Here is a 20,652-nt window from a genome sequence, read left to right as displayed (position 1 = left end):
ACCACCATTCTCCATCTACTGCTAGACCACAGGTGCATGCGGCCTAGTGCCTCCTGCACGGGGGGTCAGCAGCAGCAGCGCCGTTCTGCAGGGCTCTCTCGTGCCTCTCGCCAGTGACCCCGAGCGATGCACCCTTGGTGAGCGACGCACCCTTGGTGAGCGACGCACCCTTGGTGAGCGACGCACCCTTGGCGAGCGACGATCGTGAGTGTCAAATCTACGGCGAGCGCTGCGCCCTTTCGCGTGCGGAATATTGGCGCCGGAGCGACGCCTGGCTGAGTGACACCTCACTGGCCGCACAGTGGCACTTGAGTGACACCGAGTAAGCGAGCGAGGTGTCGCACAGAGGGGGAGAGAGCGTGTGCCCGCAGGGGGCTCTCGGCCGATGGTTCCTTTCGAACCGAGATGGCGTTAGCGCCGCAGCGGGTCCCCCACCTGCGCGCAATCACGGGGTTAATCCCCGCCGCGGGGCCACGGGGAAGGTGGAGAAGGTGGGGGCCTCACCGTTAGCGCAGCAGACGGACACCTTCAGCCTCAAACACTTCTTGGAGTTTCCGTTTCCAAGAACGGCTGTGAACACAACGCGCACGCGGGGACGCGTTAAGAGGCTTCGCGTCTCGACCGACGGGGCAAACGCGAGGTCTGGCGAGGAGCGCGGGGAGGGGTGGGGGAACGGTGGGATGCGGGCGCGAGCTGTGATCTCCGCACCCCCGGCGCGCTCGCTCACTCGCCGCACATAATGAGCGCTCGGCAGACAAAGGGGATCCCTCGCGGGGACGCGCGGCGCGTTTAGCCGACAAAACCGCCGCGTCCGGCGTGCGTAACTCGCTCCGACGTGCGCTCAGATCTTCTGAGCCGTGGAGCGGGGAGGCCGTGCCCCCCCATCACCCCCCCCACGCGCCCCCCCCCCCTCCCCACCGTCCGACGCCTCCAGGGCTAATCATCCACCGCCCGCCGGGGAAGAGCGCGGGATGCCGCTTAGCGCCGCCAAATGAAAAAAAAAATTCCGAGAAAGCCTCTGTGTCAGGACTTGGCCAATTAGGGCGGGCGCGCCGAGACGCGTGAAAGGCCTCTAAGTAATCAAACCTGGGAGGTGGTGGTCCCCGCTGCTCGTTAGCGAGGAGGCCTCCTTGTTAGCCGCGCTCCGGCGCTGTGCACGGAGGCGGGAGGCCCTTAATGAGCTTCAGCACCGGCAACTCCACGCGGCGTATGGCGGAGGATGGCGTCGGGATGGGCCGTGGTGGCCCGGGCTTGGCGAACGTGTGACGCTATTGGCCGTCGGCTCATGAGGCCGAGATTGAGGAGCGTGGGTCATGCGACCCCGGAGAGGCCGGGCAGCACACAATGCCGGTGTGGTGCGGTGACGCGGTGTGGTGCCACTATGCGGTGCAATGCCGGGGAAGACCACTATTCGATAGCGGTCATTGTCGTGCGTTTATACGCAGGAAGGAGACGTGCATCAGTGTGTTGTCATACACGTCCCCTCGTATCCCCGTGTGTATCCAAACGTCTCCGTTTGCCCGTGTGCCCCGTGCCCCCCAACATCCTCCCGTCTCCCCATGTCTCCGTTTCCCTCCATATGCCCACGTCACCCCCCCATATCCCCTTATAACCGTGAGGCCCCCGTGCCCCCCGTCTCCCCCCCCCGTCGCCCCGAGTGCGGACTCACAGATGTAGTAGTAATCCCTGCCGGGCAGGAACTCGGCTCCGAGCGAGAAGGGCGTGTAGAGCTGGATCTTCTCCACGTACTTGAGGGGGTCGTGCGGCGTGCGCGGGCGGTCGCAGTTGAAGCGCTTGAAGCCCGGGCGCGAGGTGTCGCACGCCCTGTAGCCGCCCGCCGGCACCAGGTGGATCAGGTGGCTCTCCCACTCGCCCCCCGCCGGGAGGGAGGCGGCTCCCCCGCGGCCCACCAGGTAGTGCGGGCAGTAGAACTCCACGTAGTCGCCGATCTTCACCTCCAGGGTGTAGTCGCTCCGGTAGAGCCTGGCGGGCGCGGGTGGGTGGGGATGGGGGGGGGGGGCAGGTTGTGAGCGTACGTGCGTACGGACGCGTGGTACCGCCACCCGGCGTGGAGCGGTGGCGCCGCGGCGGTTGGCGCACCGAGCCGCGAACGTGATGACCAGAGTTCGATTTTCGTGCACGGTTAACGTCAGCGAGCGACTGTCAGAACCGTTTCAGAGTTTCTCCGAGGTCGACTCGGCCTTTAACGGGTTATCCGGTGCAGTTCCCGTAAGCGGTCGGCGCCAGGATGGACAAACCGCGGGCGGTGCGGCGACGGTCACGGCGTGTCCCCTCGTGCGCCGTGCCCGCCCTCGCAGGCCGGTCGCTCCTGGAGCGGCACTTGCCCCAAGTCTGCTAAAGGACCACGCGGGGGATCTTTGTCTCGCGGTGCACACCGCACACCTTGGTGATTAATGGCCGGAGCTCTCCCAGCGCCCAGCGTAACGCACCGATACACACACACACAATCACACAGATTGCCCTTTCAGACTGACTAATGCGCGGGCAACTTCCCTTATCGAGCACCTATGAAAGTCAGCTCGGCGTGCACCGAGGGAGGTGGGGGGGGGGAGGATTTCGGGGGCGTCTGCACGCATGCCCGGCTGCCTTTGTTTCCCCATTGCTCACAAAGCGCGGCCGTGCAGTTAGTCATTTTAGGTCGAGCCACATGCAGCAGGAGCAGCAGCAGCAGAGACCCGGCACAGGAAAAGGAATGAAATCGCAGCAAATACCCAAGAGGCAGCCATGTGCACGGTTTGCAATACAGCCGTGGGGGAGCTGCTCACAGTGTAGTGCGGTCCGCCTGATAACCACACAACTACTACACCACCACCCACCGCACCACCACGCAACAACGCCACCCACCACACCACCACGCAACAACGCCACCCACCGCACCACCACGCAACAACGCCACCCACCGCACCACCACGCAACAACGCCACCCACCGCACCGCCACGCAACAACGCCACCCACCGCACCACCACGCAACAACGCCACCCACCGCACCACCACGCAACAACGCCACCCACCGCACCACCACGCAACAACGCCACCCACCGCACCACCACGCAACAACGCCACCCACCACACCACCACGCAACAACGCCACCCACCGCACCACCACGCAACAACGCCACCCACCGCACCACCACGCAACAACGCCACCCACCGCACCACCACGCAACAACGCCACCCACCGCACCACCACGCAACAACGCCACCCACCGCACCGCCACACAACATCCACACCGCTATCAACGGCCGCAACACTAATCCGGTCGCACAGCGATTACCATCACAGGTACATCGGATATCACGCAGGGGGCAGTTCCCATAGGTACCACTCGTGCTCTCTTGCGGAACTCGTAATCGAGATTGGAACCGGTGTGGATCAGCGGGCCCTGGGAGGGTCGCAGGAGATGTTTTAGGGGTGGGCCCCCAGGGAGACGGAAGGGGAAGGGGGGGGAGTGCAGCCCACAATACGCTGGGAGGCGCGGGGATCAAAAGAGATTTGTTTAAAAACCATTTGAACAAAGCATTCCCACAGTTGCCACGGAGACGCCATCGCCAGGACAATACAGGTCATGTGACTGCCGCGTTTTGTGAAGCTGCGGCAAGGAGCACTGAGCGGGGGTCAAAGGTCGATCTTTTGGAGTTCCCCCTCCCCCCTCCTGCCCGTCCCCCTCCCCCTATGCTCCCTCTCGAGAAGGATAATGAATGGCAAAGCAGTCGACCCCCAACGCTCGCCCTGCCATCAACCAAGGGGGTCGCCGGCAATTTGTCTGCGAGACGAAGCACAAACATGGCCTGTCACAAGCACGGCACACCGCACGAGGGGCACACCGCACGAGGGGCACACCGCACGTGGGGCACGCCGCACGAGGGGCACGCCGCACGAGGGGCACACCGCACGTGGGGCACGCCGCACGAGGGGCACACCGCACGAGGGGCACGCCGCACGAGGGGCACACCGCACGAGGGGCACGCCGCACGAGGGGCACGCCGCACGAGGGGCACGCCGCACGAGGGGCACGCCGCACGAGGGGCACGCCGCACGAGGGGCACGCCGCACGAGGGGCACGCCGCACGAGGGGCACGCCGCACGAGGGGCACGCCGCACGAGGGGCACGCCGCACGAGGGGCACACCGCACGAGGGGCACGCCGCACGAGGGGCACGCCGCACGAGGGGCACACCGCACGAGGGGCACGCCGCACGAGGGGCACACCGCACGAGGGGCACACCGCACGAGGGGCACACCGCACGAGGGGCACACCGCACGAGGGGCACACCGCACGAGGGGCACGCCGCACGAGGGGCACGCCGCACGTGGGGCACGCCGCACGAGTGACACACCGCACGAGGGGCACACCGCACGAGGGGCACACCGCACGAGGGGCACACCGCACGAGGGCACGCCGCACGAGGGCACGCCGCACGAGGGCAAGCCGCACGAGGGGCACGCCGCACGAGTGGCACGCGCACGAGGGGCACGCCGCACGAGGGGCACGCCGCACGAGGGCACGCCGCAGAGGGGCACGCCGCACGAGGGCACGCCGCACGAGGGGAACGCCGCCCGAGGGGCACGCCGCACGAGGGCACGCCGCACGAGTGACACGCCGCACGAGGGGCACGCCGCACGAGGGGCACACCGCACGAGGGGCACACCGCACGAGGGGCACACCGCACGAGGGGCGCACCGCACGAGGGGCGCACCGCACGAGGGGCGCACCGCACGAGTGACGCACCGCACGAGGGGCACACCGCACGAGGGGCACACCGCACGAGGGGCACACCGCACGAGGGGCACACCGCCCTCTTGAAAACCCTCCACTGGACTCCAACACACACCAGGGCTCGCCTCAGCGGAGCAAACTCCAGTGCGCCACGTTGCGTCAGGCCCACCGCACCCTGGCACCCACCACACGTCACGGGAGTGCGTGCTCGCACAAAAGACCCGAGCACAACTCTCCCACTCGCGCGTTACAACCACAACAACAACAGCAGCAACAGCAGCAACAACAATAACGTGGGATACACGCCCCTCGGAAACACACAGAGCTGCACGCTCGCACACACCGCGCACCACGCCGTCACGCCGTTTCTCGCACGCACACGCCCTCGCATACCCACCATCAACAGCCGCCGTTCGCCACCAAGTGGCGGTGACGTCACCACGGGGCTTGTGCCAGGCTAGGTGCACTTTAAGGCCGCGTGAAGTGCGGACGACTCTCCGCTCGCAGGGTCACGGCACAGAGCCAGGTGCTCGGGGTTGACTGGCTGAGAAGACCCGTTGATGTGCATCCCACTGTGCTCACTCACACTCACCCACTCACTCAAAATCACCCACTCGCCCACTCACCCATCCACTCACACTCGCCCACTCACTCACTCACCCACTCGCCCACTCACACTCACCCACTCACACCTCACCCACCTCACACAAACTCACCCACTCGCCTCACAAAGCTCCTCCGTATAGCATGAATAGACTGTTGGGGCAAGTGCTGTGAGCAAGCACCGATGAAGTCCGACATGGTACGCAAGGGGGTCGGGGTCGTCAAACACGCCAGACCACCTTTGTGTCTCCAGTGGCAATATTTACACACCACACCAAGTACTCATTTGAGGCCGAGTCGACCTAGGGGAGACCCACGAGTGGCTCAGATATTCACTTTCACCGTTATTGGCCGTGAATAGAAACCAGGTCTACTGGTTCGTGCGGCGGCGCACTCACAGCTGCGCCACCGCTCCGCTCACATCCCACTCATCCGCACTCGCCTCGCATCTCCCACACTCGCCTCACCCCTCACCCACCCACTCACCCGCATTCACTCACCCACTCACCCTCACCCACCCACTCACCCTCACCCACCCACTCACCCTCATCCACCCACTCACCCTCATCCACCCACTCACCCGCACTCACCTAACCCCTCACCTAACCCCTCACCTAACCCCTCACCTAACCCCTCACCCACCCACTCACCCTCACCTACCCACTCACCCTCATCCACCCACTCACCCACCCACTCACCTAACCCCTCACCTAACCCCTCACCCACCCACTCACCTAACCCCTCACCCACCCACTCACCCGCACTCACCTAACCCCTCACCCACCCACTCCGGCGCTCCCCCCTCAGTGCCGCCGCCGCCGCGTCCTGCGACTGGCTCGCGAGTCGCTCGCTCCATTTGGCTGATTTTACTTTCTCTTTTCGTCTGCCAGGGGGGGGGGGGATTTGCTAATTCAAACCCAATTTTACCGCCGGGTAGCTGGGCGTGCGGCGGTGATCGTTTAGATTTTGTCTCCTCGCTCTGCCATCGCAGAGCTCGCGTGGCGCCGGAGAATAAATACAAAAAAATGGACGGGAAATGTGCCCCCCTCCCACCCCCCCACTCGACGTCCACTCGACGTCTCCTCGCACTCGGAGGCGCAAGAGAGCGTCGCGAGCACGACCCACTGCGCGGTGCATCCCCCTCCGTCCATCAGGATGGGGCGAGAGGAGGAGCCGCTCTTGTCGCAGTACAGCGCCTAGGAAGGTCACCTCAGAGTCACGACAATCGTCACAACTCAGGAGCAGTCGTCGTCGTCCTCGTAATAATGACGACCCATCAAGCAGACATGCCGTCCGCTCTCACAGAGAGAGGGTGAGGGCGAGTCAGAGCTCTGTAGTGCTATATTCGAGATGTTTGGTCAATTTCAAAATTGTTCCTTCACTGGAGGAAGATGAAAACAATCCTTGATGAAGGTGCCCCAGGTGGTGGATACAGCGAGTCTTGGTGCCACCACCACCAGCCACACACCACCACCACCAGTCAGCCTACCACCACCACCACCAGTCAGCCTCGTACCACCACCACCAGCCTCACGCCACCACCACCAGCCTCACGCCACCACCACCAGCCTCACGCCACCACCACCAGTCAGCCTCGTACCACCACCACCACCAGCCTCGCGCCACCACCACCACCACCACTACCACCCTCGCACCACCACCACCACCAGCCTCGCGCCACCACCACCACCACCAGCCTCGCACCACCACCAGCCAGCCTCGTGCCACCACCACCACCCAGCCTCGTGCCACCACCACCACCCAGCCTCGTGCCACCACCACCACCCAGCCTCGTGCCACCACCACCACCACCACCCTCGCACCACCACCAGCCTGCCTCGCGCCACCACCACCACCCTCGCACCACCACCACCACCAGCCTCACACCACCACCACCAGTCTGCCTCGCGCCGTCCGCCGCCACCCACGTGTTGCAGGCGCGCGGGTGGCGGTCAAGTTACCTTGGAGAGCTCAAATGAAGTCAACATTTGCGCTCATCTCGATGGACGGGACATGGTGGAGGGGGCGCTTTAACGACACCACGCCTCGCTTGTAAACGATCCGTCTCAATGAAAGTCAATGAGGGAAACCTTTGACAGATCTCGATGAAAGTCAATAGAGCTCATTTGAATAGATTTATGAGAACATCAATGGAGTGGCGGTGAAGCCTCCAGGGAGAGGCCAACGCCGTTCGCTTCGACAGAGTTCCAGGAACGTCGCGGGCGACGCTCTGCCGCCACCGATCTCCGGGAAGGTCGTCGCGGCGACCTCCGTCAGAGTCGCCCTCGCCGCCCTCGAACGGCGCTCCACGCCGGCCCCGTGTCGTGCGGATCTCCGGGATGTACGTCGGTGCGGCCCATCTACGGAGCGGATCTCTATGAAAATCGATGGGAGGTCACTTTAGCGACGACCCTCGATGAAAGCCAACGCTCGGCCCGTTCTGATCGACCGAGGAAAGTCACCGACAGGTCAACTCTGATTGCGCTCTATTAAAATCAATGCGTGCGAGTCAGCGGGGACGGCCCACTTTAATAGCGTGCGCGGATATAATCCGACGGTCGCTCGCTCGCACAGGAGCTCCGTAGGAGTCAGTGTCGCTCACCCTCGCGAGGTATAATCTCTCTGCGAGAGTCGACGCATCTCTCACGGCTCTCTATGAATGTCTGTCGGGTTTGGCGGTCATTGACTTGGAGGCAGATTTGAAGACTTCTCAATGTAGTTTCTCGGTAATTATCAATGTTCGGGGTCTCAGGGGGTGTGCTTGGGAGAGGGGGTATCGTCACAATGTCCCGCCACACCAACCCTTGGATCCGCCACCGATCAATGCCGCCATCGAGTTCCGCGAAACGCAGCGACTGCTCATCTCCGATGGATCTCGGTGGCAGTCGAAGAGTCGCCGCTGCTGCCGCTGCTGCTGCTTATTAGCAGATTTCGGGGCGAGTTGAAGGGAGCGGTCGAGGGGAACAGTGGAGGGGATCGTCTCTATGGCAGTCGAGGGGTGTTGCTTGATCTCGATGGCGATCGTCTCGTCTCCGCGGCGGGCGCCCGGTCGATGGGCTGCCCGCCCTTTATCGCTCACCGCGGCCCTAATTAAAGCTGACAAATTGGGGAGTGATGCAGTATTTAGTGCTATGGATTTAATTGTAATTTTGGACGCTTATCGCGGCGCCTTTTGTTTCGAATAATTAACGCCGGGCGGCGACGACGCTCGATTGGACTCGCGGCGGGGACGACGGCCGCGAGCGGCGCCTCTCATACCCACGTGTCCTTACAAAGACAAAGATCCCCCGTGTAGCCTTAACAGACTGGAGGAGCAAGTGCTGTTAAGCGAGCCCCGACGAAGGCCGGAATTCCCAGCACCACGCCCAAGCCACCTTTGTCTCGCCAGTGGCGATGTTTACACACCGCACCAGGTGCTCATTTGAGGTTGAGTCGACCTAGCGGAGGCCGAGGACCGGTTCAGATAATCGTCACTGGTGTTGGCCGCGAGCGGGAATCTAGGTCGCCTGGTTCGTAGTGCAGCGCGCTGCCCACTACACGACTGCTTCCTACACACAACCCATGTAAACTATATTTTATTTTCTATCCGTGTACAACTGTACCCATATGCAAGTGTGTTCACGTCCCTGTATACACACATGTCCATTACAAACGACCGAGTACACGCATACATGTACAGTACTCATAAACATCAGTGTACACACTTGCGCGCACCCACACGCACACCCACAGTGAGAAGTACGCACACACACGCACACCCACAGTGAGAAGTACGCACACACACACGCACACCCATAGTGAGAAGTACGCACACACACACACACCCTCCCCCCACCACCACCGCAACCATCGATCAGGACGCGGGCTCCCGCTGGCCCCCGCCCCCCGCCAAGGGTGGAGCAGGGGGTCGCGGGGGTCTGGAGCCCGGGTCACCCCGCGGGGTCACGGCCCGTCAGTCACGGCCCGTCAGTCACGGCCCGTCAGTCACGCAGAGTCGCCCCCCACCACCGCTCCCCGCCCCACCACCCCCAATCCATTGATTGCCGCTCCCCCCCCCCACTCGTCACGGCGCTGCACAGAAAACCCCGAATCTTTACGGCGGCCGCCGGCCGCGTTTTTCCAGCAGTGAAGCGACTGTTTGTCTGGCGCTGGGCCGGGATCGATGGTTAGAAAAATAGCCGACAGCCCGGTCATAGTGGGCACCATCCACACAGGGCACGGCCAGAGAGGGGGCGATGACGGGGGGGTAGCGACAGCAGACTTGAGATGTGAACTTTGGCTCGCTCTGGAGGAAGATGGGTGCGGGGAAGAATTGGGTGAGGAGAGATGGGCGAGGGTTGAGAGGGTTGAGAGATGGGCGAGGGTTGAGAGATGGGCGAGGGGCGGGTGCTGCGCGCAGGAGACGGGGGGGGGGGTGCGGAGGCATGGGCGAGGGGAGAGGGTGAGGAGTGGAGGGGAGATGAGTGACGGGAAGAGATAAACGAGGCGAGGGGATGTCGCGATGGAGACGACGTTTCCGAGCAGAATCGGTTGACCGAGTTATCTCGCTCGAGTCAACCCTCAATCCACATCGTCACCCGCCGCCTCCTCATCCAGCGAAGGATGTGTGAACATTAGTCCCGCTCTTGAGAGATGGAAGCCGTCGAAGGCGGGGTGACGATGATGTGTGTGTATGCAGCTGTACACTGCTAAGTGTGAGTACGATATACTCTCTTCATAATCCACGTCTCCCATCGATTTTCCAACCCATGAATAAAGATGAATTGAATTGAAGCCCAAACAATCACTCGGAGCCCCCCGTGTGAGTGTCGCTTGCGCGATCGGCCGATCGTGGGGGGGGGGGGGGGGAGTTAATTCGTTAAATTGAGATCTCGTTCAAAAGAATTGAGTTTTATTCTGCAAACTTCAGATGTTATTAATTCACTACTCGAGTCGCTGGTCTAGACCTATCCACAGTAATAATGCCTTTGATTTACAGAGCCGGGTCTTTTTCCTCACGCGGGTCCCGCGCAGCACGGGAAGATTTGGCCAATTGCCCTAACGAGCGACAAGCCGTGGGAGGGGAACGGGATTTGAGCGAGTTTATCCGCTGACTGAGCATGATTGGCTCGGTGCACCGCAGGGCGTGGTGTGCGTGGCTCACTTGGGAGCGCCCCTCCCCCCTCTCCTCCCTCCCCTTGCCCCCCCTCCCTCCCCTGCGGCTCCCTCTACGTCTAAACGTGAACGCGCTCGCATTTCACAACAGAGCGGACGTGGCCGTGTCACAACAAACGCGCGCGCGTTGCCCCCGGGAGACGTAATCCGCAACAGCGCACACCTCAACACGCACGGCGAGACAAAGATCCCCTGTATAGCCTTCGCAAACTGTTGGGGCAAGTGCTGCTAGCGAGCTCCCATATAAGTCCCGTACTGCACACGAGGGGGTGGTGTGCCCGGGATCTCACCCGGCCGCCTTGACCTCCTCGGCACTGATGTTTACACACTGCACCAGGAATTAATTTCAGGCTGAGTCGACCTAGGAGAGGCTCCAGGACCAGTTCAGATAATCGTGGCTGGTGTCGACCATGAGCGGGAATAGAACTCGGGTCGCCGGGGTCCCAAACTGATGCACTTCTGCTCCCCACAGTCACACAGTCACACACACCATGGACAACAATGTGAGGTCGCACTGCCCCAAATATGCATGTGAAAACGGAGGGTGCGCATCTGCAATTCACCAACTGGGACAAAGCAATTTAACGGGTAAATCACTTAGAAATTAATCTCCAATAATTGCTCTTCATTGGCCATCATGCACACACGCACACCTATACAGACACACAGCCACGCGCACTCACACACCAAGCGCCAACATAAAAACCAAACCAAAACCGCCGTTCACTCGGTGGCGGTGACGTCACCACGGCGCTTGTGCCATGCTAGGTGCACTTGAGGCCATGTGAAGAGTCGACGGCCCACGGGCAGGTCACGGAACAGACCCAGGTGCCATAGGTTGACTGACAGAGGACTGATAGATGCACCGCCTGTGCTCCCCACTGTGCCAACTGTTTTATCCACCCGGCGCTCTGCTCGTTGTTGTGAGCGTCGCTCCTCTGCCCTCCGTTGTTGTTGGAGGGCGACTGCCTCCAACTGCCCAGTAGCGTCCTTCACGAGCCTCCTCCAGAGGCCGATCTTGACACCCGCTGGTACCGCTCATCGGCAAGTCCACTCAGCTCCACATCCTCCTATACCACATCACCTCCATCTCTTCTCTAGCCCGTGCCATGCCCGTTTAGCCCCCCTCTATCCGGCCAAACAGAAGCTCCTTAGGCATGCTGTGAAACCAAACCAATACAAAGGCAAATACACACAAATACACACACACACTCACACCACCCCTTTATAAATGTTAACAGTCATGACGATCTCTCACTTGGATGTGCTCTCTGATCCGTGTGGTCCGTCTTCTCGTCTCCCAGTGTAAAACAATACGAATTACATCGCATCTGTCAGTGTCCGTGTCTCCGATCAATTGTCAGAGCAGGCTACACGCGCTGATTAAACGCACTCTTCTCTTTAGGCGCATTGCGCGGATACTTCTCACGATCAGATTATTAGACTGTTTCAATTATTTTTTCTGCAATAAATGTCCAAATGACAAGCCACTTTGTTGAGCTATCATTTGTGGCCAGGTCGCTTTTGAACAAGAAGCTAATACCTCGGTGGGCTTTGCCTGGTAGGACGCGGATGGTTTGGCGTTGTATTTGTTTCTGTTTAGGCGATTCTTTTACAATTCTTGTACTATGCACTCCGAACGTGCTTTTTGTCCTGTTTGTTATTGTAACGATCTTACCCCGTGCCTCTACTTGGACATCTGTGAAGAGCTTTACAGCTCATCGGATTCCTCCTGCAGTATAAATATTCTATATTAATAGTCTACATTTGCTGCTGGGCCGTCTCTGTATCTCGTGGTGTGTAATCTCGCGATGTGTTGTATCTCGTGACGTGGCTCGTGGTGGTGGTGCACCTTCAACACCACCCCCACTCGGCTGGGCTGTGGGCTGCGATTTCCGGCTGTGCGTCTCTGCCGCAGACAAGGAAGGGCGCCCTCCGTTTCGTGCAGCGCCGTCTCTGCTCGAATTCTATCTTGAGCCCAACTTTTGAAGCATTCTTTATGAAGTCAATCAATCGTTTCCCGTCGTTTACTTCCGTTGGTTGTGATCATGACTCATCAGCGAATCTGCGATGGTTAATAATGCATGCGTGTTCTTCTGCGAGTGTGCATGCGTGTGATAAGCAGGGGGAAAGAGCGGTGGTGTCGCGGTTAGCGCTGCACTGCGCGACCAAGCCGGCAACCCGGGTTCGATTCCCGCTCACAGCCAACACCAGTGACGATTATCGGAACCGGTCATGGGGCCTTCCCTCGGTAGACTCAGCCTCAAATGAGTACCTGGTGTGGTTTGTGTATACATCACCACTGGGGAGACAAAGGCGGCCGGGCGTGGTGTTGGCCACCCACGCCCTGATGTGCTGTGTCAGCCTTCATAGCACTTGCCCCAACAGTATGTTCAGGCTATACGGCGGATCTTTGTCTTTGGGGTAGTGTAGGGAGTGGTGAGCGCGCTGCACTACGACACCGGAAAAAGACTTCGATTCCTGCTCGCGTCCAACATAGGTGACGAATATCTGAACCGGGCCTCCCCTAGGTCGACTCAGCCTTAATTGAGAACTGTACCTCATTTTTAATAGGTGCTCGCAAACATCACTTGCCCCAACAGTCTATAAAGCACACCTACACAGTGCATACAGATTACTCTGCACAAAGACAAAGATCCCTCGTTAGGCCTTGCTATGAAGGCCAGCACGGCATATGAGGGGGTGGGTTGCCAGCACAGGGAACATGTACACTCACACACGCATGCCCTACACTCTCCTCAACACCCATAACAACAATTCCACGGCTTTGTGCCAGGCTAGGTGCACTCCGAGGCAGTCACGTGAAGTGATGAATTGCTCTCTGCTGGCAGGTCACGGGACAGACCGACTGGGTTGACTCACTGCCAGATGCTCCACTTGTACTCCCCACTGTGCCAACACAAACGCACGATTACCCCCACACACACAAAGCTCCCCCGTATAGCCTTAACAGACTGTTGGGGCAAGTGCTGTTAGCGAGCACCTGTGAGTGCCTAGTGGCGATGTTTTACCCACCGCACCAGCTACTCGCACACAGACACCGGTCGACACGGACACACGCAGACACAGCTCGACACGGACACACGCACGTGCATACTTCCACACGCACACACGCAGGTGCCTGTGCATACATGCGCGCACGTTCACCCTGCAACGTGATTCATGCCAGCGGTCGATGACGAAGGCTGTGGAATGTGGCCCGCGCCTCCCCGCACCTACCCAGCGCCTCCCCGCACCTACCCAGCGCCTCCCCGCACCAACCTGTACTCCCTCCCCTACACCCCCCCGTACCCCCTGGATCAATCAATGACTAAACTGCACGCACGTCCTGTTTTCTACAGGACGTCTGTTACCCAGCACTGTGGGGGCGGCGAGGGCTGGTGGGTCGTGGGGGTCGAGGAGGAGCCGGACCACGGCTCGCCATGAGCAGGCGGTACAGGAAAGTGGCGACTCATCTCGCCTGTCCCTTCTGTATGGGGAGAGTGTTGGCCGTCTTGCACGCCTCGGTTCTCTCCGGCTGCTTTGGGTTGTCCTCCCACGTGTGTAAACGCTCATTGATTGGCTGAAAACGGAACGTGAATATGTAGAGGACCGCAGAGCTTGGGAAACAATTGTTGGCAGCACCGCCGGCTCCTTACCGCCTGGCGGCTGCTGCTGCTGCTGCTACTGCCGCTGCTGCCTTTCCGCTCGTCTGTGGTTCCTCCACGACGACCGTGAGAGCCGCGATCTGCGTTGAGGATGACGACGCGATAGATACGGCTACGGAGGATTACGACTGCACAGGATGAGTTGTTAAAGGTAGACACTAACAACCCCTTCCCAAATATGTGCCTCCATGTAAACACACTTTTTTTGTACACATCCCATCAGCGACACGGACTTCTCGGCGTGAATGTTTTCAGCAGGATTGGTCTCACGTGGGTGGACGCCCAGTGTCTCATCAGCAACAGTGAGGCTCGCTGGAATCACTGCTGGTGAGCTGCCAGCTCTTGATGGGCAAGGCCCCCCACTCCCTCTCCTCTGCTAGACATGGATCGAACGACAACATAGACAACAACGAGAGTGATCGTGGCGCTGTGGAGAACAGAATGATTATTTCGTGTGAAGTTGTGGCACCCCCCCCCCCCCCCCGCCGCTCACTCCCCGACTTCCAGCCCTCCCCGACCCTTGGGCAAGAGTCCAACTAAGGCGATCGGGGTTCCGGGGCGAATTCCTTTGCAGGTGGAGGAACACGGATTTACTACAACGGGGCTCAGTTACACAATCGATAACCACCGCCACAAAAAGAATATCCACAACCACCACATCAAGCATCACATTACGGACACAACCGCAGGGTAACCAACAACGGATAACCAACAATGACCAGCGTCGTTGTCCAGACATCGATGTGTATTGTTTACCACAACCATTAACCAGCACCAGAACTTGCGTGTTAACTACCAACAAATGACACCCACCACCACCACCGTGGCACACGATGGGGTGGTGTGTGGCCAGCACCACACCTGTCCGCCCACCTTGGTCTACCCACCGCACCAGGTACCACCCATCACTAAAGGCCGCGTCGCTTTAGGAGAGGGCCTGAGGAATATTCGCTAAAAATCACGCACCCGTCCCTTGAAACCCCCAGGCATTCGTATAAACACGCTGGCACGTCCAACATGAACACACTTAACTGGCGGTCACGCTGTGAAATATAATAACACAGTAACCACACACCGCTCTCACACCCAACGACAAAGATCCCCCGCGTAGTCTTTGCAAATTTCTGGGCAAAGTGCTGTTAACGAGCAGCGCCTATGAAGGCCGACACAGCACACGCGGGGGAGGGTGGCTACCACGCCAGTGGCGATGTGTACACACCGGACCAGGTATTTATGTCATACCCCAACACACACACCACATGCACACCCTGCTAACACGTGCGCCCTAACACAGAGGCATTCTTACAAAAAGCCCATGCACGCCCGCCTAGAAATGAACACAATCAACGCCAACGATGGTGACACCACCACACTCGCACACTTACACTCCTAACAACAACACCACACCCTACTGTCAACAACAACACCGACAAACACACTCACGCAATCTTAACAACAACAACACCACAGCAGGGCCCTGTGTCTGGAGACCGCTCCACCACCGCAACCGCCGTCACCGGGCGACGAGCGCGCGAGGAGGAGGAGGGGACCACGAGCTGGGAAACCAATCTATCGCCATGGCAACCGCTCGCACCGCATCGGCAGCATGGGCAGCATCACCATCAGCCACTGCGTGAGGGCCGAGGAGCGGCACTGCGCTCCGCCAGGCGCCGTTTTAACTCTCCACGACTCAGGGGGCACGGCAACAAAAGGCGACTCGCGAAATCGATTTGACGGATTGAAAAAATAAATATGGCCATAAAATAGTATCCGCTCATGGCGCGGGTAAATATTTACTCCTGCTCCATCTGCCGACAAGAGCAGCAGGAGGAGGAGTGGTGGAATGTTCCTCCCCCACCCACACTATAGCGCGGCGTTTGGTGTCGCCCAGTTACACCTGGCCGGGCCAGGTGTTGGTAGCGGGAGATGCCAAGTGGCTGCGTTGTGAGCGGGGGAGGCGAGGTGAGACCGAATCAGAGGGTGGGTGGGGAGTGCATGAATGAGCACGAAATGTAAGTTGTACGCGAGCGGGTGAATGAATGAATGCACGAGAGTGAACGAGAAAATGAGTGACCAAACCGATGTGCGAGTGAACGAATTAGGAAGTGAGAGAGCTAATGGATCATTGAGTGGATGTGTGAATGATTTGCGTGAATTAATGTGCGATTCAAGTAGTGAGCGAACGAATAATGGAACGAATGGGTGAATACGAGTGTGTGAATCAGCGAGTAAGCGAGCAAATGATGGGAGCGAGTGAATGGATGGTGAGAGCATGGAGGATGGAGTAAGTGAGCGGGCGAGTGAGTGAATAATGGAATGACCGAGCGAGTGAATGAATGATGTTGGGAGCGAGCGAGCGAAGGGTGCGCGACGGACAGATGGAGGCGCGCAGATACGGGCGGAGGCGCGGGGTGATGGACGGATCCATCTCCCCCGCTCCCCGCCATCCGCCCCCCCCATCCGTCTGCGGCTCCACGGCCGCGCGGCGTGAATCACGCACGGGGTGGGGGGGGGGGGGCTGGGGGGGGGGGGCTAGGGGGAGGGGCTCCGCTCACAGCGACGGAAACGCGAGGAGGAGGCGGCGGCGGCTCCAGAGATGGAGACACGGGAGGGGTGCGGGGTGCCCCCACCCCCGCCCGTGTCACTCGATTACTCCATTTCACATCGATTAACGTTCGCCCAGCGAGACCCAGGATCAGGAAGATGGGAAGGGGGGGGGGCGATGCGTCTGGGACGAGTGACGGCACCGCCCAGAGAACATCATCAATGGCGAGACACCCCGTCAATCACACCTCTTCATAGCCACCCTCGATGAGATGCCTGTTTAACACGTAGGCTATCGCCACCAATGTTATCTATGATAATGAAATGCTTAATCATGGAGGCATCGTCATACACACATCATCATCACCGAGACATCTCGCCGTGGAGAAATGCGATGAGTTAAGATGGTGAAGCCACTTTCTCGGGATGACGTCTCATCAGACCTCATCGTCTCCGAGTCCCCTCGAAGGCAGCTCGCCATGGCCCCACGCACTCAGGCGCCCCCCTGGGCCGAGCGTGCCGACACAGACAACAACGATCCCTCGCGTGGCCCACACGGGCCGTCTCTGTCTCACCAGCACTCACCGGGTGCTCAGTCAAGGCCTAGGGGAGACCCAGAACGGGTTCTGATGATCACTCACCGCCAATGGGAATCGCGGTTGGGAATCGAACTCGGGTCGCCGGGTGTCGCAGCGCAGCGAGCCATCGGCCGCACCGCCGCCTTCCCCACAAACATCGGCGCAGGCACGAGGCGTCCACCCGACCTCGCCATCATCCACCCGACATCATCGCTGAGGCCGCATCATCATCATCTTCATCGCAGAGACCGCATCATCATCATCATCGCCGCCGAGGGGCAGGAGGGATGAGCGAGACGGGCCCAGGGCTACACATTCCAACGGGACTCCGCAAAGGGGATCCCGAGACGAGTTTCATCCGCACCCTCAGATGACAAAGAGAACGCGCGGGGCTTCATCGTCGCCGTTTGTGCAACGTTAGGCGCCGCGCGCACACGGAGACATCTGCGGGCGAGTGTTTAACTTGTGAATGGATATTGCGCGCAGCCAGAGCGCCAGTGACTCTCTATTGTTGGTCTACATCACAATGTCCTGTCCCTCTGCTCGTATTATTTTATAAATAATGTGTGTGGAGATGTATGATTATTATTCTTGTACGCGGTATTTTATCAGTGGAGAGAGCAATGCATATTTAATAATAATATAAATTACGATGTCATTATATATTACATACACACACTGGCAGATGTTTGTTGTGTGTGTTATTATTCACGTGCTAAATTGTAGTATTTTACACACACACCGTGCGTGTGTGTAAAATACTACAATTTAGCACGTGAATAATAATAATAATATTAACACATACACGCATGGTGTGTGTGTGTGTGCAGGGTGAATGTTAATCCGCAAGCTCCTAATGAACGCGCTGTGCCGACGCGCGATCCGCGGTTCCTCCACACGGGAGATGGAATCCGGGACTCTGGCCGGGAGCAAGCGCAGCTATCGTGGGGAGGGAGAAACGCGGGGGGCAAAGGTGGGGGTAGTGGGGGGCAGGGAGTGGGGGCGGGGGGAGGAGGGGCGAGACGCGGTTGAGATTTAGAGAAGGGCAGGGCAGGGCCACGGGGCATGGAGTTGGTTATCAGAGCCTCGGCCGCGACACGAGGAGGAGGGGGGGGGGGGTGCGTGACCGAGTGAGACATCACGGTGCAGGTGACGCCACATTGCTCGGAGAACATCACCGAGGGCTCAACATCACTGTGGGTGCAGGATGAGAGCGGTGGTGGTGCAGGATGAGAGCGATGGTGGTGCAGGATGAGAGCGATGGTGGTGCAGGATGAGAGCGATGGTGGTGCAGGATGAGAGCGATGATGGTGCAGGAGGAGAGCGATGATGGTGCAGGAGGAGAGCGATGATGGTGCAGGAGGAGAGCGATGATGGTGCAGGAGGAGAGCGATGATGGTGCAGGAGGAGAGCGGTGGTGGTGCAGGATGAGAGCGGTGGTGGTGCAGGATGAGAGCGATGATGGTGCAGGATGAGAGCGATGATGGTGCAGGATGAGAGCGATGATGGTGCAGGATGAGAGCGATGATGGTGCAGGATGAGAGCGATGGTGGTGCAGCATGAGAGCGATGGTGGTGCAGGATGAGAGCGATGGTGGTGCAGGAGGAGAGCGATGATGGTGCAGGAGGAGAGCGATGATGGTGCAGGAGGAGAGCGATGGTGGTGCAGGATGAGAGCGATGATGGTGCAGGAGGAGAGCGATGATGGTGCAGGAGGAGAGCGATGATGGTGCAGGAGGAGAGCGATGATGGTGCAGGAGGAGAGCGATGATGGTGCAGGATGAGAGCGGTGGTGGTGCAGGATGAGAGCGATGATGGTGCAGGATGACAGCGATGATGGTGCAGGATGAGAGCGATGGTGGTGCAGGATGAGAGCGATGATGGTGCAGGATGAGAGCGGTGGTGGTGCAGGATGAGAGCGATGATGGTGCAGGATGAGAGCGATGATGGTGCAGGATGAGAGCGATGATGGTGCAGGATGAGAGCGATGATGGTGCAGGATGAGAGCGATGATGGTGCAGGATGAGAGCGATGATGGTGCAGGATGAGAGCGATGGTGGTGCAAGATGAGAGCGATGATGGTGCAGGATGAGAGCGATGATGGTGCAGGATGAGAGCGGTGGTGGTGCAGGATGAGAGCGATGATGGTGCAGGATGAGAGCGATGATGGTGCAGCATGAGAGCGATGGTGGTGCAGGATGAGAGCGGTGATGGTGCAGCATGAGAGCGATGGTGGTGCAGGATGAGAGCGATGGTGGTGCAGGATGAGAGCGGTGATGGTGCAGGATGAGAGCGATGGTGGTGCAGCATGAGAGCGATGGTGGTGCAGGATGAGAGCGATGGTGGTGCAGCATGAGAGCGATGGTGGTGCAGGATGAGAGCGATGGTGGTGCAGGATGAGAGCGGTGATGGTGCAGGATGAGAGCGATGATGGTGCAGGATGAGAGCGGTGATGGTGCAGGATGAGAGCGGTGATGGTGCAGGATGAGAGCGGTGATGGTGCAGGATGAGAGCGGTGATGGTGCAGGATGAGAGCGATGGTGGTGCAGGATGAGAGCAGTGGTGGTGCAGGATGAGAGCGGTGGTGGTGCAGGATGAGAGCGATGATGGTGCAGGATGAGAGCGATGATGGTGCAGGATGAGAGCGGTGATGGTGCAGGATGAGAGCGGTGATGGTGCAGGATGAGAGCGGTGATGGTGCAGGATGAGAGCGGTGATGGTGCAGGATGAGAGCGATGGTGGTGCAGGATGAGAGCGATGGTGGTGCAGGATGAGAGCGATGGTGGTGCAGGATGAGAGCGATGGTGGTGCAGGATGAGAGCAGTGGTGGTGCAGGATGAGAGCGATGATGGTGCAGGATGAGAGCGATGATGGTGCAGGATGAGAGCGGTGATGGTGCAGGATGAGAGCAGTGATGGTGCAGGATGAGAGCGGTGATGGTGCAGGATGAGAGCGGTGATGGTGCAGGATGAGAGCGGTGATGGTGCAGGATGAGAGCGATGGTGGTGCAGGATGAGAGCGGTGATGGTGCAGGATGAGAGCGGTGATGGTGCAGGATGAGAGCGGTGATGGTGCAGGATGAGAGCGATGATGGTGCAGGATGAGAGCGATGATGGTGCAGGATGAGAGCGGTGATGGTGCAGGATGAGAGCGATGATGGTGCAGGATGAGAGCGATGGTGGTGCAGGATGAGAGCGATGGTGGTGCAGGATGAGAGCGGTGATGGTGCAGGATGAGAGCGGTGATTGTGCAGGATGAGAGCGATGGTGGTGCAGGATGAGAGCGGTGATGGTGCAGGATGAGAGCGATGATGGTGCAGGATGAGAGCGATGGTGGTGCAGGATGAGAGTGATGGTGGTGCAGGAGG

At 59.5% G+C, this 20,652-nt stretch overlaps 1 protein-coding gene across 3 annotated transcripts in view; it reads right to left on the bottom strand.

The window, feature by feature from the left end:
- The window catches only part of LOC133346781 (ephrin-A3-like), a 37,712-nt gene that overhangs the window by 3,784 nt on the left and 13,276 nt on the right, over positions 1 to 20,652 (bottom strand). For all 3 annotated transcript variants that reach the window (XM_061558641.1, XM_061558642.1, XM_061558643.1), the window contains exons 2-3: positions 1,670 to 1,983; positions 505 to 570 (exon numbers count right to left, since the gene is read on the bottom strand). In XM_061558641.1, coding sequence (XP_061414625.1) covers positions 505 to 570; positions 1,670 to 1,983 — 380 coding nt within the window. The remainder of the gene's footprint in view (positions 1 to 504; positions 571 to 1,669; positions 1,984 to 20,652) is intronic.

The sequence above is a fragment of the Lethenteron reissneri genome, chromosome 24 (genome assembly GCF_015708825.2).
Source record: "Lethenteron reissneri isolate LAM-NWPU_2019-01 chromosome 24, ASM1570882v1, whole genome shotgun sequence".
Taxonomy (NCBI): Eukaryota; Metazoa; Chordata; class Hyperoartia; order Petromyzontiformes; family Petromyzontidae; genus Lethenteron; species Lethenteron reissneri.
The sequence above is the reverse complement of the archived record's forward strand: the minus strand, read 5'-3'. Positions and strand labels throughout refer to the sequence as shown.